The 18,508-nt window shown below is 47.9% G+C and overlaps 1 protein-coding gene across 5 annotated transcripts in view; it reads left to right on the forward strand.

Moving 5' to 3' along the window:
- Positions 1-9,259: 9,259 nt before the first annotated feature.
- Positions 9,260-18,508, forward strand: part of MAPKBP1 (mitogen-activated protein kinase binding protein 1) — a 101,804-nt gene continuing 92,555 nt past the window's right edge. For 3 of the 5 annotated variants that reach the window (XM_030482737.1, XM_030482741.1, XM_030482740.1), the window contains exons 1-2: positions 9,260-9,547; positions 10,364-10,693. In XM_030482737.1, the coding sequence (XP_030338597.1) occupies positions 10,577-10,693 (117 nt within the window). In that variant the 5' untranslated portion in view covers positions 9,260-9,547; positions 10,364-10,576. Of the gene's footprint in view, positions 9,548-9,746; positions 9,797-10,363; positions 10,694-18,508 lie in introns of those variants that run through there. The other 2 variants (XM_030482738.2, XM_030482739.1) reach the window with 2 other exon arrangements.

The following is an 18,508-nucleotide window of genomic DNA, read 5'->3' on the forward strand; positions in this document are numbered from 1 at the left end:
TCCAAACAGCATGAAATGTAGTTTGTGTTTCAGCCCCTTCAACATCTGTGAGGTGAGAGGATGGAGCTTGGTGCTCAGGATGCCTCAGTGCTGAGCCCTCCCCTCCAGGCTCCATAACAACCCCTGGGTCTCCGTACTGATCTCCATACTAACCTGATGCACAGACTTGAACCCAGCCCTGTCTGCAGGAGCAGGACATGGAGGTGAGCACCACGATGGGAGCTGCAGAACTTCTCTGCAGGATGCTCCGGGACACAACAGGAAGTTTTGGGAAAATCTCTCTTGCAAGGTTTTGTTTTGATGTTGCTTTTTAGCTTTAAGGACGTGAAAGGCAAAAAGCAGAGCAAGTAAAGGGAACATTCATGAGGTGTCACCCTCTAGGTGAGACTTCATGAGAAGAGATGGGGAAACTGAGGCAAAAGGCAGTGCTTGAACGTGGCCAGCTGAGTGTTGCTCAATGACATGAGAGAGACACAACTTGCATTCTCCATTGCATTTGAGTTTCCAGCGTTCATACTTGAGCCCCAACAGGGAGGGCAGGGTCGTGACATGAGAGGAAATTCAGAACGTCATCAGCGTGCTAAGTGTGATTGCAGGAGACGCAGCGAGCAGCTGTGAAAACTGATACGAACGGGTGGATTTCATGGCCTGCAATATAATGCTTTGACTTCACTTGTCACCAGGAGGACTTTCATTTTTGCTTGCTCGCTTACAGTTCTGCTGTAGTTCTTAATTTTGCTGACATTAGTAACAATAAAAGGCATCTGTGGAGGGCAGATAGTTGTGCAGCACGTTCAAGCTGTAAGATCTGTCATGCCATCTTCTTCTCAGGGCATAACCTAAAGCTGGCTGAGTTGTGGTCTATGCTGTCAGCTTGCTGAGGATGACCAAGAGCAAGACTAACTCCAGCCTGGGCACTGCCAGCTTTGGGCTGGCAGGAAATACTCTTGCTACATTGTTCTCCTTAATTACTGCTCTCTGGAAACGTAAGGTATGGGATGGAGGAGAATGAAACAAACAGGCTCATTTAGGTCAATTACAGAAGTCCGGGCTAATTGCGAGCAAAGTGGTAAAACAGGAGCAGACGGGGCTCGAAGGAAAACAATATCAACAGTGACCTACATACTGTGAGGGAGGGAGGAGGGTTACACAGCAGGCGGTGGGGAATGCACAGCTCAGCACGAGAGGGGGTTTGTGTGCTTCTCTCCTTCCAGGTCCCTGGGCCAGGGCCAGCGTGTGTGCTGAGCGCTGTCCCTGCAGCCTGCGCACGTAAGAACATCCAGGGACACATCGGCCAAGCGATGCAGAGGCATCAGTCCCATGTGCCGTGTAGCCCTGCAGGAGCTGCACAATCTCCTCCCTCAGCCTCAGGGCAGACCTGGAAATAGCAGCCCCCCGTTTTCCATGCAGAACAGCCCTGGAGCAAAAATGGTGCCGTTTGTACACTCCAGCTTATGCTGCCAGAGGGAGGACATGTGAAGGACAATCAGCTGCTTAGACACATGCCAGAGAAGATATGTCGTGATCCTTTTCTGTGCCTGTAACTGTAGGGAGCTCTCTCCAACCTAACCTGACCCAACCTAACCCAACCCAACCCAGCCTTTCTGCAGGAAACCGGTCCCTAGGTGACAGAGCAGTAAAGCAGCAGCTTTCAACCTCTGCTCGGCAAGCCCTTGTGAGTGCTTTTAAGATGTTTGTGAAAGGTAGATGTTCTCGACTATAGGCTGAAGTGTGCAGGTGTCCACACCTCCTCTCACGGCAAAATGTTTCTGGGCCCAAATGGGAAAGGTATAAAGTGACTGCTCTAAGGGAAACCTTTATCATTCCTTGCAGAGTTCAACGGTAAGTTCATCCTGTGCTTTGTATTTCCAGAGAGCAGTAATTAAGGAGAACAATGGAACACAAATAACTCCTCCAAAAGGCAACAAGGATTTGGCACCTCTTATTTAAGTACCAGCTCAGTCAAATGTTTTCCTATCATGTGGTTTTCAGCTCTGGACTCCCCTTGCAAGTAGGGACCTCTGTATCCAACATCCAATCTCTGTGTGCCTGCCAGCCCTGGCTTCTGGCCAGTCAACCCTCTCCTATCTGCACGCTGCTGTTCTTGTCTCTACCCACATCTAAGGTCCCAGCTAATTACTGTCTAAACCAGACAGAGTTCATGCAAGAGTGCAGTTCAATGTGGGCCTTTGAGACTGTCAAACCATTTGGTCCTGTGTGTAAATCAGACCAGACTCAGATCTAAGCTTAAAGAAACCCCCATGGATTAGGCAGGGTAACATGGCTTATGTGACCAGCCAAAGCTGTGACAGTGGGGAGCTCAACCGTGTCCAGGCTGAGTTTTGCCTCAGTACTTGCTGTATGTCCTCTCTCATAGCCTCCACATAGACAACAGGAAGCACAACACATTTTCATTCAGCAGCTACCACATGATGCCACTGATAAATGAACAACACAAGTCCTGCTGCTGGTGAAAACTTAATAGGGTTTTAACATAGTCTACCTCTCTTTACAAGCTGGTTAATGCACTACATATGAAGTTACCCCCACTAGCAACACCAGGCCACAGGCAGTGGGGGTAACTGTTCATTTGTAGTGCTCTACTAGTTGAGAACCTGGAACAGAGGTAGCTGGGGCTGAAGCTTCACTCTCAGGGAGCCCACAGCCCTCACAGTGCCCTGACGGGCTTGTCCACCCCTGCAGCATCCACATCCTGATGAGGCCTTTGTGAGGACCCTTCACAGCACGTGCTGCAGGAGGTGGCTGTCGGACATCCTGCAGCCATTCCCCCAGGCTGATATCAGCCAGCCCAGATCTGTTTCTATCAGCCTCATCTGCCGCCTCCCAGCAGGGCTGGAAGTGTTCCTCGCTGCGCACCGGATGCGCACGTGCCTCAGGTGAGTCAGAGCATGGCCCTGGTCTGACAGCTGAGCCTGCACATGTACGCACATCACTAATTACATTAAAAATAGTTTTAATTGAGGGCATGGATTTTGTTGATCCCTTAAAATACAGGAGTGAGGCATCGAGTGGACTAGTTCATGTGTTTAATAGCAGAGCCAAAATTTAAATGGATTTGTAGTTTTTTCCTTCCATTTAGGGCACATTCTTCTAATTCAGAAAAAAAATGAGTGTAGCTTGGGATTTCCAAGCACATCTGCACACCTTTTGTGTTACTACAGAAATTATCCATCCTTGGCAGATACAAACCTTTCCTAAGCAGCATCTTCCTATCTTCAGTTGGGCTTTCTATACTACATGTTTGTTCGTATTCCCCATGGTTTCTCTTTATCTGCACAATTTCCTGGCAGCCAGCTGAAAGGCATTCATGCATGCAGGTATATATATATTTAAAGCTCATCTGGGATCTGTGATATAAGCATATTCTCCCTGGATGCATTATGAACCATAGATGTCTACATGACTTTTCCATGGGAACACAAGAAGAAAAAAATCCTGTGTGGATTGCTGGCTGGAATCTGAACATTTCAAGGTACCAGGAGCCTGATAAAAGATCCAGACTATGGTTTGGCAACCATTTCCAGAAACTCATTCTGGCTATCCCTTGTAGCTGTGGCAATAAAGGAGAGAGAGGAAGGGACAAAGCTCACTGGGGGAAAACAAATCAACAAAACAACTAACTCTGGTTGGGCTTCTTCACCTGACATGCTGTACACTGAGATCTGGGGATCTTCATGCATCCTGTGAAGAATCCTCAAAGCATTTGTCTAATTAAGATGTTAATAACGAAATTATTATTAAGCTTGCAGTCATTTTCATAGTTGGAGAAAAAATAAATGTAAAATGCCCTCTATATACTGCATGGTAGCTGCTTTTCTTCTGTTGTCCTCTACCTGTCTAGTTTCTTATATAGTTATTTTTATCCTGGACTGGACAAAAGCTGTTTATCTTTCCTCCTCCCTGAGTGAGTGCCTGCTGTTCACTGTTCTAACAAAACAACAAGTGGAAAAAGGTGTTATGATCCTGCTGAATCAACATCCTGTGAGGCCAAAATGATGGCCGTTAGCCTAACTGGAAAGCAGTGCATGGTCCTTTGGAGGCAGAAGGGTAGACAGCTCTTACAGAAGAAGACTGAATGTTCTTCTTCCACAAGGTGCCAAAGTTTGTGGGAAAAATGTGTTCTCTGCTCTTCACTTGGCCTGAAAGCTGCTCAGGAAAATGAGGGTGTGGAGCAAAATGTCTGTCCCCACGATTTCTGCAGACACACACGAGCAAGTTCAACCCATGCTCTAAGCTGTCTGGAAGCTATGAATCTGCATGAGCGTGACGCTGATCCTTGACTAACTCAGCTGGTCTCTGAGCTGGCCTCAATTGCTCATGCTGGCTGCCACGACTTCCAGCTTGGAACTCACTCTATTACCAGGAGAACAAGTCATCTCCGGCATGTTGGTGTCTGAAAAAATGAAATCCTTTCCCATAACTATTTCTCTGACTAAGAAATCAATTAAAAAATGGTAAAACCAAGCTTATCAAGCAAACATTCTGGGTCATGGCTGCAATGTGGTATCAACGCATTGGGTTTTCAGAGGCACAGAGCATCTTGCTGCCCTTATCAGTGCTTGGGTAGTGCTCAGTGGTTGTGGTGATGGGACCATGGCTGGCTGGAGGGTCAGCTCACACTCCCTGCCTGGACACAGGTGGTGAGAAGAGCTCTGTGTATAAGGAGAACAATTTCAAGGAAAGGTTTTAATACCACAGAATCATAGAATGGTTTGGGTTGGAAAGGACCTTCAGATCATCTAGTTCCACCCCCCCCCGCCATGGGCAGGGACACCTCGCTTGTACCGAGAGGGCTTGTGTAGCACTTCTGCTCCATTGCTTTGTGTCTTCTTTTTTTATCTTCTTTTGTCTTCTTTTGTGTCTTTTTTTTTTTTTTAATCATGATATTTTTGACTAGGGAAAGAATTTTGTTTAAAATCACTTCTAAAATGTTCCTTTGGCTTGCAGCCCTACAGGACGATTATGGGATTGTTTGCAAGATGCTATTTCTTAGAAAAGTACAGAGGATTTCTGCAAGAGAGAAAACATTTTCAGATACTTCATTACCTAACACTTAAAAATGCAGCATTTCATTGATTGAGGCATCTGTTGTCTCTCATTATTTATGCTATCCCTCAGCAGACTGCTTTAAGAACACATCATTCAAGACCAAATGTCGCAAATGCCAAAGAAGAAATATATAATTTATTCAGGGTACCTTTTCCTTTCTGGCAAGGAAGAACTCATGACCTCTAGAGAGAAGCTGAAAATCCTCTTGCCTTTGGTTATCATTAACTGATCTCAATCAAAGTGCTGCCCTGTGGAGCTGGGCCCTACAGGAACATACTGTAAAGGACAAGCCTTGTCCGGAAGTAAAGGCAGTGTACTAAAAGGTGAGCAATAGTAGGAACAGCAGTAATTGGTGGGGTGAGTGAGCAGAAGAAGCAGCACACACACCACCACAAGCCACACATGGGTAACTTTAATGCACTGTGACAGAAGCAGCAGCAAATGACGGGCCAGTGGATTACCTGCTTGACTGCTGCTGTGGGAGAGCTTATTTTGGACACCATGACCAAAAGCAACATCAGGAGGCATGCCATGGAGCAGTGGGTTTGCCAATTGCTTCTAGACATGCCACTGGATAAAAACCAGAAGTTTATTTCTCTTAATTTCAAGTTATTTAGTATTTATTGGAGGATAGGACTGGGAAAACAGAAGCCATGCAGGTTAGCATCATTTAGTCCAGTTTCACCCAAGCTAAAGCTCTAAAGCGCTAATAGGTGTAGAGTCAGTGCAAGGGCTTTGCACTAACCTTTCATAAGTTGGATATTACAATTGGAAAATCAGGCCCTTCTAATGATGAAATAGGTGTGTGGTAAGACTTGTCCTGCAATACGTAGCGGAAGCTGGTGATTCCTGCTTGTTTTTCTTTTGTATTAATAGGATCAAAGCAAAAAAAGAGCAAGTGTTTGTATTAATAAAACTATAGAAAAAGTTTCTTTAAAAATCACTGGCAAAGCCCTTCTCTTTGCCTCAAACTTTGAAGATGAACTGATGAAACTCTGTGACATTTTGTCCTGCTTAAAATATAGCTAGCAAGGTAGTATGCTTCAGTCAGAAAATCAGAAACATCCCTTACCCGTCCCAGCGCCTTTTCATTGACTTTAGAAGTCCACTCATGTTTCAGAGTTAGCCCGTCTCTTCAGTCGCTTCACAGACACAAAGAATTGTAATCACAAATCACATTATGCTGTGCTCAGCTTTCAACAAAGGAGGAACAATGCTAGCTGATTTAAACAGCGTCTCCCAAGCACACATCTCAGCTGTGCCTTGTTTTCAAAGACATCCCTCAGTTCTTTCTCAAATGTATGCATGTTTCTCCCAAATGTGATGACTCTGATGTTTTACTGTTGAACAGCAGAAATTTAAGAACTATCAACTATGTTTTTTTTTCTCCCCTGTGCAGTGCCAGGTCCTAGTTCTGTTAGAGACTGGCGCATGTTTTTAACTCTATATCCAGTGTGAGTAGTTCCACTCACTAGAATTGATGGCCTGGATAAAACTAAGCACAACTGTGAATCTTCATAGAAGAAGGGTTTTATTTTTGCAGCAGCAGCTGTGGTTTCCTTCATGAGTTTCTCTTTGCCCGTAGCAACAGGGCACTGTTATTCAGCAATAGGACAATCGCGTCAGTAGGAATGGACAACATTCACATTTACTAGAAGAATCCTTTTCTTATGTGCCACCTTTTGGGTTGCAGGCCATGTCTGGGCTGGAAGCTAAGATTCCCTACATGATTCTATGATTCCATACTTATAGTCCTAGCTCCTATAGACTTCAATTATTTTCGAAATAGTTGCAACTTTACCAACTTTTGTGATTGCATGTAAATCTCACAAAATCTGGCATCTTTTGGAAAGCTCTGGTTCCTGGAACCTTGTGACTTTCTGATAGCAACAAGCATGGATTTCTCAGTGGCACCTGTGTATCAAAACTAAAGCCTAACAAAGGTTAGAAATCAACATTTTAAATTAGTTTCCTGAAGGTTACAGTCACATAACTATAAGAGATTAGCTGATAGAGATTAGAAAGATATCCTATCTTATGCCTCTGGGTGTTTTCATCAATACACGCAGGTTTCCAACCAGTCAAGCCTAAAGATCTTAGTCCTTAAGCCCTTGTGCCTGCTCAGGAGCCCACTTGGAATGCAAACAGCCTTTTCCTGAAATTCAGGCAGAGCAGGTTCATGCAATCACAAGACTTGATGGTGGCAGTGTGCTGGCCACAATGGGCACCAATAAGGAGAAGACCATAGCTCATGTGAATCGTCTGTTGTGGTAAATCTGTGCCTGAGCATCAGCAAATTTTCCTGGGCTGTATTTTGGGGATTATCATATCCAATTGCTATGAATACTCTGGGTTTCAATTAGTCACTGAAGATGGGACAGTCACCAGAGATGGGAAAGGGGAGAGGGCACCCACAGTAGGAAATAGGGAGCTAGAAAGATGATCCAAGGACAGAAGATAGATTGCAATAAATGACAGTGTACGTTAAGGAAGGGGGTGCTAGCAGGACTTTTCCACCCTAAAAAATGCTGGTTTCCTTTCTCCCTTCTAGGGCTTTGGTGTGGACATGTACAGTCGCTTTGAACTCTTAAGAGAGAGCGCTACATCCTCAATGTTTGCCCTTTGATAGCAATTCAGAGTTGGTGGCCTGTGAAATCTGCCTCCCTACTCTTCTCATGTAGTTAGTAGCTGCCATGGCACAGTAGGGCAGCTCTTCTTCCCCATTTGGGAAGCACAGGAATTAGCATAGTGGCTTCTGAACTCTTCCATGGGGAACAGCTATCAGGCAGCTCCAGGACAAAACCTTCTTGCTGGCTTGGTGTATGTTTGCTTCTAGGTTCCCACCTGCTATGAGCCAGCACACAAGCGTCCAAATTTCCAACTCCATGGGCTCCATCCCCACATCTTCATCTGACAGTGGGCTGCCAGACTCCTAGCAGAAACTTTGCAGAGCTGAGGGGAGAAGGAGCTCTTCAAGTCTTATGAGGAATGGCTGAGGAAACTGGGATTGTTCAGTCTGAAGAAGAGAAGGCTCAGGGGGGACCTTATCGCTCTCTACAACTACCTGAGAGGAGGAGTGAGGTAGGGTTTGGTCTCTTCTCCAAGTAACAAGTGATAGGACGAGAGGAAATGGCCTCAAGCTGCACCAGGGGAGGTTTAGATTGGGTATGAGGAAAAAATTCTTCACCGAAAGGGTGATCAGGTATTGGAACAGGGCAGTGGTGGAATCACCGTCCCTGGAAGTGTTCATAAAACATGTAGATGAGGCCCTCAGTGACATGGTTTAGTTGTGGACTTGGCAGTGCTGAGGGTAGAAATTGGACCTGATGATCTTGAAGGTCTCTTCCAGCCTAGCTGATTCTATGATCATAGGTGGGAACCTATGAGAACCTATGCAGTGGAGCCCTACCACGCCATTCTGGGGCTGTGGAGTCATCTTGTAACTCCCAGCTCAGGAGCTATGGACTTGGCTTTGCCAGCAGGCTCTGCACCAGCCAGCTCTGTGACCACCGCAGCCCCAGAAAAGGATCCAAACACCACATCTGTGGTGTTACGTGCATCATCCAAGCCAGGCTACCCTGCAGTACAGCACTCAACTTTTTCACCTCTGTAGTGAAATGCAGAACTCGAGTCTTTCCAGAAGCACCTTCTGGAAAGCACCCTCAGTGCTTCTGGAAAGCACTCAAGAAGGCCTGCAGACCCTGTGGGTGCCACCGCAATGCACCGGCCCGGCTACCCCACAGCACAGGCTGGCACTCGCTGTCCCCCTCGCACTCCAGCGGCAGGGCCATGCACCCCACAGCCTGCGGGACAGCCTGTCCTTCCCCTGAGGGCTCCTGTCAGCACAGGACGGCTCTGGTGCCACACCAGAAATGGCCGCCCCGGTGTGTGGGGCAGATGGTGAATGAGACCCCCAGTGACAGCAGCCCCTCCCCGGGGACGGTGGTGGTGGGGACACAGCCTGAGGGGCACCGGGCACGGCACAGCGGGTCTCTCCGCGCCCTTGCCTTCCCCCGGGTCCCACTTGTCTCCGGGGCACTTCCAGCTCCCCCCCATCACAGGGCGCCGGAGCTTGCCCAGCGCCAGCCCCCACCCCAAGCCCGGTAACGGCTCCCGCGGAACCCGCCCCCCGCTCCGCTCCGCGCCGCGGTTTGACCCGCGCGGGCCGCCGTAGCGTGTCCGATCGGCCGTGCCGGGGCTGCGTGCGGCGCTGCGGCCGGGGGGGAGCGGCTGGGCGGCGCTCGCCGCTGGGCTGCGGGGCTCGGCGGGCGGCCTCGGCCCCCCGCGTCCGGCCGACACACGCGTGCGGAGCCGCCCCCTCGCCGCCGCCGCCGCCGCCGCGGAGGAACGGCCCCCGCCCCGCCCGCAGGGGCGGCCCCGCGCCGCGGCCCCTCCTCGGGGCAGGCCGGCTGCATGGGCAGGCGCGGCGGGGCACCGCGGTGGCGGCCCCGCCGGCAGAGCCGCTGCTGCGCGCCAGGTAGGAGAGGTGGAACCGGCGGGTGGAGGAGCCGGGGCGGCGGGAGGAGGCGCGTCCCCTCAGCCCGCAGTGCCGCCGCGGGGAGGGGGCTGGCGGTTGTGCTGACTCGGACGTTTCTCTCTCTCCCCTTCTCTCTTTCTCGCTCTCTTCCCCCCGCCCCCATTTTGCACGGAAGCCGGGAGGATAATTTGCTGCAGGCTTTGACCGGATCCCTCTTTCCCCCCGGCCAGCGCCGGGGCTTCGGGAAAGGTGAAGGGTTTGGCCGGGGGTCTGTAATGGTTGGCAGCAATTACAGTTCCTCCTTCACCCCCTTTATAAGCGGGTGTGCGGGGATGCGAAATATATGCCTTTATTGTCAGATATCACCCACTAGATATATATACGTGTGTGTACTTAAAACAGAGCTTAAATTGTGAGAGTTAAAAACTCCCTCATGTTTATTCTCGGTGTGCTTCTGTGATTTGGTGTTTAATAATGAAGCACAGCGTTGTGCTTTCCAGACTGTGAAGCATAAGGTGGAATGGATGTGTATGGAGCAAAGGCAAGGGGCTGGATGGACTTCGTTAGTGGGCTTCAGTGACGATTTTCATTTTGTCATAAGATGATACTGAAGTGTAAAACATAATTTTTTGGTCTGGCAGTTGGGTTAGATGTGCCAGTACATACTAAAAGGATAATAATTCTTGTGGAAGCCTCTGAGAATAAGCAGTACTGCACCCATCCTTTACCATAAACTCTTGCATTTGGCATTTCTTGCGAAGAATGAGGGTAGAATTTATTGCAAATGTTGTCTTGATCCATGGGTGCATCTTTCAGTTTAGATTACTGCTGATTTGATCCTCTGGAATCTGCAAAAGAAAAGTCTGCCAGCCTCTGTGAATAGCTCTGCAGTGTAACAGGAGCGGAGTTCCCAAGCAGAATCGCTGAGAGCTATGTGAACGGGTGTAAGCAAAGCTGAGCACATCGGGATTTCTGCCTCGACCCTGGGCTCGTGTGTGTGTGGGGTGAATACCCTCTTGGCACCTGGAGATGATGTCGGTCGAAGGGTCTACAATAACAAGTCGGATCAAAAATCTACTTCGTTCCCCTTCCATTAAGCTGAGGAGGAGCAAGCCTGGGAACAAGCGTGAAGATATAGGCAGCAAGGTGAGTACTGTGTTGCTTAAGTTCCCACCTGTACTAACAATACTGCCTTGGGAGACCTGGTGTAACTGTGGAGTGTTGCAGAGCAACTGATACATGACTGTAGTCTGTCTCTTAGTTGGGATCTTTACTGTGCTGCAGATCCTTGCTAAACCTCTTGTCCTTCTGCCGAAACACTTCTTTTGCTTGTGTGGTTATCTACCTATTCTGTATCAGGAAGCTTTTGGGATTTTCCACGCTGTGGCGTGTGGAGTTGTTACGGATGACTGACAGGAGAAATATAATACTGCCTCTTCCTCCATGTTTCCAAGTGCAAACCTGCATGACTGGCAGCTGGTGATACACAAAGACCTGTTCTTCTCTGTAAGCAATTGCTCTCAGCCCTGCAAAGAAGTGTTCTGTGAGCATGTGGGGAAGGATGGGATGGTCTGAAAGATGGAGAATGAGAGATGTGTCTTGGAGGTGGCTGTTCAGATGTGGTCTGCATTCCACAGGTCTGGATGTGCTTTCCTCCATGTTCTTCCTCTGTGTGCCTCAGACCCCCTTCCCTTGGAGATGTCTGTGGTATAATGCTTCTACCTGAAAAATCTGTCATCCTTCCTGGTGGTGTGGAGAATTCCTGACAGTCACTCGCTGGGAATTGAGTGGTGTCATGAGGAGGATGACTTAACCCTGGTTGTGGGGAGAACAGGAGCTGGGTGGCATTGCCTTGTGCTGACAGCAGGCGCCTCCGAGTCAGGGCACCTCACTCTGTCCTTTCACTGATTCACTTGTAACCCTGCACAAGTCACTCGGCCTTTGCGTAGCTCGCTCTTTCCATAAATAGAAAGGTTAATCCCTCCCCTCTTGTGAAGGCTCACTAATAAATAAGAAATGCTTGTAATCCATGACTGCAAAATGCATTCATTTGTCTCAAAATGGTAGTGCTTCAGAAATTCTCTCTTGGAGTGAAAAGTGTGTGTAAAACTTCAGGGGAAATAAATGACACCTTACCTAAATGTCCTGTCCCCAGCATGAAATCCTGTTCGGGTTCAGGTCAGTTTCCCTGAGATGGCTATTTCATGCCAAGGAACACAATATTCTCTTGCCAAGCAAGGGAAAAACCTGCTTGGCTTCCTCAGAGCTGTTTAAAGGAGAGTCCTTGGTGTTTGTGCATGACCTCAGTGTGTGCATGTGCATGCATGTGCTGCATTTAATGCAGCCTGTGGCCTGCCAGTGAAAGGTGCTTTGGAGCTGTTGCTGAGGAGCAGTTTGTTGATCTGTGTTCTGCAGAGACCTCTGTCAAAAGAGCCAAAAGCCACCTGTACCACCATGTACAGTGGGCGTTCTATTCTGGCTCTGTGAACAGGAGCTGAGATCTGCACACTTCTTTTCAGGGCTGGGACCTGCTGCTACGTACCCCAGGGTATTCTCTGGTACCTCTTTGGTTTTGTTTTCCTTGCACGTGCCTTTTGGAAGAGCTCTGTTGTATCCCTTGTGCTGTCTCCCGGTGTGCAGCTAGGGCTGTCTGATCCCCTGGGGACATCATGGATTCATTCCACACCATCAAATTAGGGTTTGAGGGCTGGATTAAGAGCAGTTAATCAGTGAGATGCAAAGGAACTGCTGGGGAGTTTGCTGGCAGAAGCAATTTGTTATGTCCTCATCATCAACTCAGTTTTTCATTTGATGTGGTAAGTGCTGGTGTTGGTTTCCTAAAGGGATCTGCTCTGAATTTCCCTCAAGAGAGTTATGGCCTGCTGTCAGTGGGACTGCTGGAGTGGGCAAGACAAAAAGGAGTGGGCCCCTTACCAAAGATCCGACATATGTTGGGTATGTGTAGAGATATCCCCTCTGCTGTGTGTGTGCTCCTCTACCTTCCAAGGTGAGAAGCAGCTCTACTTTTCTAAACCAGCAGGATTCAGATCCTCTCAGTCTGATATCAGGTGTGAGTGTAAATCCCTTGGGACCAAAATCGAGCATCATACACATCGCTCCTCAAGGATCTTTGCTGACCTGCAGGGAGAAACCCTCAGGCATCTTTGTCTCTTGGACTTTTTTGAGAAATGGCTGCTCCAAGAGATGTGTGTGACTCTTGTCACATGGAAATATGGAAGGGCCTGTGAAGCTGGTAGCTCTGGCTGGTCATCTCAGCTGATTGCTGCTTGATTACATACGATGGAGTAGGACTGTTGCCCTAGATTAACACCTGAAAGGTGATACTGTGCTTTGTATGTGCGGATGTAGGTGAAGCCCTGTGGTTCCTCTGAGTCCCTCAAGCTTTTATTGGAGTGGGCTGCTCAATTTAAGATGGACAAGCACCCCCAGTGACACTGCCTTGACTTCCGTGAGCTGTAATTTTCCCTTGCAGTGGAAAGTGTCCCTTGTGTCCCTGCTCTTCCCTTAACAACTCTTTGGTGGTTTGGGGCCGGCCAGGCTCAGTGGTCAGGGACAGACCCCTTGGGCAGTTTATCACACTGAAAACTGGCTCCTTTCAGTGAAGCAGCCATGTACTGCTGGGCTGGATGTGGGCAGGCTGTGGGAGGCTGGCTCCGCAGAGACCTGTTTGTGCATTGCTCTGCAAGGGGGAGTGTGGGTAAGTGGAGATACTTTGCATGACGGCTGTGCAGGACATGCACTGTGTTACTTGAGCTGTACAAGAGAGGACTTGTTTTGGTGCTTTGGTGCTTTTATTAGGGCTTATTTCTTGCTTAATTAATGCATGGTTTTGCTGTACAGCTGCAGGAGATCTCTGCAGGAGTAAAACTAAGGAACCAACACGTAATCATGGGTATTAAAAAAAAATAAATAAGGGGAAGGAACAGGAGCTCTTTAAAGCTTGTTGACAAACTGGATGTTGTGTTTGGGTTTGTTGCTGCTTTTGAAAACAACTTCTGTTTTGTGGGAATCCTGATTTTTGCTGCTGCCTGACGATCTCTGTGTTTAGACTTCTTTTTTTCCTTTGTCTTCTGATGTTGATGGCTTGAATCCACTTTTTCTGTCCTCTCCAGATCTTGAACCAATACAGAGCTGGAGCACAGTGACTTTAGTCTAGGCCTGTTGATAGTTGGGATTGTAACATGTCAGTGTGGTGGCTGGAAGTTAGTATTTCCTCAGATAAGTTGGTTGGCCTGCATCCAATTTCTAGAGGATTTCTAGCCCTACCAGAAACACCAGCCATGCATCTGGTCAACGTGCTTGTGATTCCAGTAGAGACACAGAGGTAAAAACTGGGCACTGAGTACCTCTGAAGCAGCATGGGATCACCCTGAATGAGTGGCACTAGCAAGACAGTGGGGAAGCTCAGCGTTGAGCCATTTCCCATTGCTAAAATGTACTGGTTGTTCTAGTACCCTGCAACTTGACTACACAAATCTCTCTGCTCAAAGAAGTAATGTACCTGAGCAGGTACAGTTCTTGCAGGGGCTGTTTGTACTGCTAAGCTGTACTCTTGTAAATATAAGCATCTTTCAAACTGATGTAGCTGTGCCTATTTTAGGATGTGTTTGTGTGGGTATCCTCAGTCAAAGCAGATTATGAATGTCAAGGTAGAAACAAATTGCTATAAAACCTGCTACAGACTTTTCCCTAAAACGGTAAGCCAGTGAGTCAAGGAAACACATTTGAAATTTGCTGCTTGTTTCTTTGATCTCTCCTGTTCTTTTTCTAAGCCAGGAATATTTCAAGTTGCCAGTTTAAAAGAGTTCTTTCACTAAAACCTGACATTCCGCAGCGGGAAGTCATTCAGCACAGGGACTGTTGTATTGTAGTCTCCCCTCACCAAGTGTCATGCGAACGTGTGCAGCTGGAGCCCCTGCTCCCACTCTGTTGTGCTGGGTTGGACTGGGTGGCTCTGCAAAACCTTTCTGAGAGCTTTTGTTCTGAAAATGACACCTGAGTTGTTCCTGGTGAGGCAGGCTTTCCTGTCCTCCTTTGGTGAGGCATGGTCTGTTCTTAATCCCAGCCTCCTAGCTCCCATCAGCCTAATGGCAGCTCACTGGTTAGGGCAGCAGAAACACATACACACACCTTTGTGTCCTGCAAGTGAACAGGCACAGATTTAAGAGTGAAGCAGATCCATGAGAGCTTGAGACCCTCCATACCTTGTCATGCCCCTTGCATTCCCAACACAGTTCTCCAGCTTCTTAATCCCCTGAGAAGCTGCAGGGCTGGGCTAGGACCACAAGCTGTCCTGGACACAGGAAAGTGGAGTAATGTTTCTGGCCTGGCTGTAGCTTCCTGCCTTCAGTACACAGCCCTTTTTGTTTGAAAATACTATAGCTTCCAACATGAATCAGTTTAGACTGCTACTGGTCTTAACTGGATCAGATGAGAGTTGTTGAACCTGAACTGGAACAGAACCAAAAAACACACAAGTTTGATTCACTGATATAAATGCTTCAAAAATCATCACCTCTTATTAAATCATTGAAGGTGCAGCTGAGGCTTGTTGCAGAGTGGGATTCTTGGTAAGTCTTTGGGAACAACTTGGTCCTGCAGCAGCAGAGCCTGCTGGGTTCCCTGTGGGCAGCACTTCCTAGGGAGCTAGATGTGGGGCTGAGCAGCCTGACTGTGTGGGTGAAGTAGAGAGCAGCCTGTCTGATGCTGTCATAAGCTTTTGCTTTGGCAGGATTTGGCAGGGTCTTTTACATAATGATGGTGCTTTTGAGGAGCTGTTCAGCACAGTATTGCCCTGTTTTCCTTCTCCACTCCACTAGAATCTGAGCAGTGCTCAGCCCACCAGCTCTGGGACCACTGCAGCCAGTGGCACAGCTGAGAGGGTGCATCCAACCCTTGTCTCACCTTCTGCTGCTGTGCCTGTTCTGCTTCAGCATCCGTGAATGTTGCTTGGCCCTGGTTGATAGCTAGGGATCTCTGTCACAGCTCTGCGCTGCTCAGTCTAAACACACTCAATTGCTTTAACAGCTTAGGTAGGGGCTGCTGTCCAGAGATAGAAGGGTTTTCATGTCTGTCTCTGGTCAGGCTTATAACAGTGTCCCTTAAAACAGAAAGAAAGGCTAGTTAGCTTCTCCATAGCCAGACCTGCATTTCAGTGGCATGTCTGTATCTGCAGATAGTCAGTGGGACAACTGAGAGGTCATAGCTCAGGGGCTGAATCCTTCCCTACCGGGCTGTGCTGGTCCCCTCTACTCCATCTTCAAATACGTGGTGCTTAAGATGACCCTACGTTGACAATTTCACACACAGGTTTTCCTTGCTCCATTCTTCACTCTAGGAATGTTATACCTTGCCCTGAAATTACAGGGTGATCTGGCTAGCTCTCCTGGCCTGAATTGGAGCTGAATGTGAGTGTTAAATGTGACTTATAGCCACAGGGCATATCAAAGCCAAAGTGTTTCTGCTGGTGGACTGCAGCACCAATTGCTTTTGGTTCTTGAAGTATGGTGGATATAAAAGCATGTAACAATTCTACAGGTTTGGTTTTGTAGCCTGCAACTCTGTCCACGAACCACTGTAATCCTTCTTGCTAATCCTGACACAAGATTGCTGGAAAGATCTTCCTTTCTCTCCACCCCTAAATAATGTGCTGTCTTTACTGGTAAAGACTACAGGAAGACCACTCCATAGGAGGATAGGGGGAATGATGTGCTGTCAGCTGGGGTGCAGTCAGCATAAATAACACAAACCAGGTCATTTGCCTAGTGGGTTCAAATGGTTCTTGCTTCCCTTGGGTGGTTGTATGCTGATTACCTTGCCTTGCAGATTGTTCTTCACCTCCTTCAGATGAGCTGGGTATTCTGAGAAGGCACGTGGGACTTTAGCTGACCTGGCTGGAGAGACTCATAAGCAGGTTTTACTCTGTCCCTGCTGTGCTGGATAAGGCATACACATATAAACTGATGATCCCCTTTTGCTTGTTGTTCTGCAGTGGGCTGTGAAGCATGTAGTGTAGCCAAAGACCTGTCTGGGATGGTAAGATGACAGAGGTCAGGACTCGTCAGAGCTGTTGCATTTGCTGCTTGCTGGTCAGAGCGGTTATTCACTGTGGTGCAGGGAGGGCTGGTGGAGAAAGGCATCTAAAGACACAGTGGAAAGAGACCTCCTCCAAATTGTACCATCTGTTTCCCTGTCTGTGTGCTGTGGTGTATCGCCTCATTTGTTTCAGGAGGGCAGAACAGTTGAGGTGATGTTTGGTAGTCAGGCCAGGTTGGACGACTATCTGCTTTTGTATCATCAGGGGTCTGCAAGTGCCTGTAAAATGGCTCGTATGTTATTTCACTCTCCCCTGTGTCTAGCGGAAAGCAATTGCAGGGCATCACCTTCATTTACAGCTAAGAAAGTGGTGGTCAGCATTTTGTTGGCCTGGCAAATTTGAGTAGATATTTTGCTTCCTGTTGATCAAGTCTTAAGGAGAAGTTGCTTGATTAGCCTTGGTACAGTTTTCTCTGTGAGAGTGAAAGCAGACACCACGTACTAGCTAGTCTTTGCCTTTTTCAAAAGGTCTCTTGTCTTGATGTTTGAGGCAGGGAGTGGCGCTTACATGGTGCTCAAACAGTGCTTAGCAGAAGGGAGTCTTGATATTAGTGCTGTGTGATCCCAGCTAAACTCTGAATAATTAACTAGCACTAAGTCCAGTTTCAGTCACTTCAGGCTTCTCTTTGTGTCTGATGTACCTCCCTCCACCGAGCTGGAAGTTTCTGAGGGCTTCTGTAGATGCAAGGGAGCATGGGAGATGGGTTGTAGTGTGCTCTCTGCTCTGGTTTGCAGCTCCAGATGTGGGCTCGTCCCTGTGCCTGAAACCCCATGGGCTCTGCTGAGGTTGTACCCATCAAAGGGTGGCTACTGTAATTCAGAAAAACCTCCTGCTGTTTCCTTTCACCACAGTGCTGCTTAGCCTTGCCCTGAGCATGTCTGCATGTTGTGCAAGGAAAATACAGCTGAGCTCTGCAGTTGTTGTAACCAGCAGTGGATCTGTGCCCTGGGATCTGTCTTCAAAAATACTGGTGCAAAGGCGAGTCGCTGCTAGTATTCGTATGACTATAGACTGCAGGAGCATCCCATCTCTGCTTGGCTTTGGTGAGCACTGGACAAGCAAGGGATAAGTTAGACTCAGCCTGGAGAAGCTTCAGGCTTAAAAAAAGGTGTGTGTGGAATGGGACATGCTTTTCCTATACAGACGCGGCTCCAAACTCCCACAGGAAGTCTGAGGCAGGCCTAGAAATTGAATCCTGATCCTCTGAGGCCATATCTTAGCCTTAGCCACAAAGCCTGGCCTCTGGCAGCTTACCAGTGATGTTTCTCATCTCTCTCATGTGAGGACTGTGTGTTCATTTAGGATTATTTGCTTAAAAGTCCCCAAACTGTGCTGTTGTAAATGTTGACTTGGTTCCATTGTCACTAATGATTTCAGTAGCTCTGGTGATGATGACTTTCCAACAGGCCCAAGCAGATTAAGCACCATATGAATTAGAGCTGTGGAAACCCCAGTAAGCCTTGTAATTTTGCTTGTGTCCCGGGAGACCAGTACTGTTGTTAGTTACTGTGGGGAAACTCTGATTGAAAATAGTACTATAGAAAAGTTTATGGACTGCTGGTGTATTCAGTGTTTCCAAGTCAATAGTAATAAAAGGCAGCCCTGCTTGTTCTCCCAAATACAGTATTAAAATTCATAGTTGGTCAAAGCAGGCTGATGTGATTTAATAACTAATATGAGATTTCTTACCTGGTGGAGTTTGAACAATGGCATTCCTTCCTTATAGTGATGGTTCTTGAATTTCCGTGTCTCCCAAACACATTGCATAGTTAGACTGAAATTTCCCCCATCATCTTGGATCCAGAGAGGCTCCTTTCTCTGGAAGACAGTCGATTATTGGAGGT

This window comes from Strigops habroptila, chromosome 4 (genome assembly GCF_004027225.2).
Source record: "Strigops habroptila isolate Jane chromosome 4, bStrHab1.2.pri, whole genome shotgun sequence".
Classification (NCBI taxonomy): domain Eukaryota; kingdom Metazoa; phylum Chordata; class Aves; order Psittaciformes; family Psittacidae; genus Strigops; species Strigops habroptila.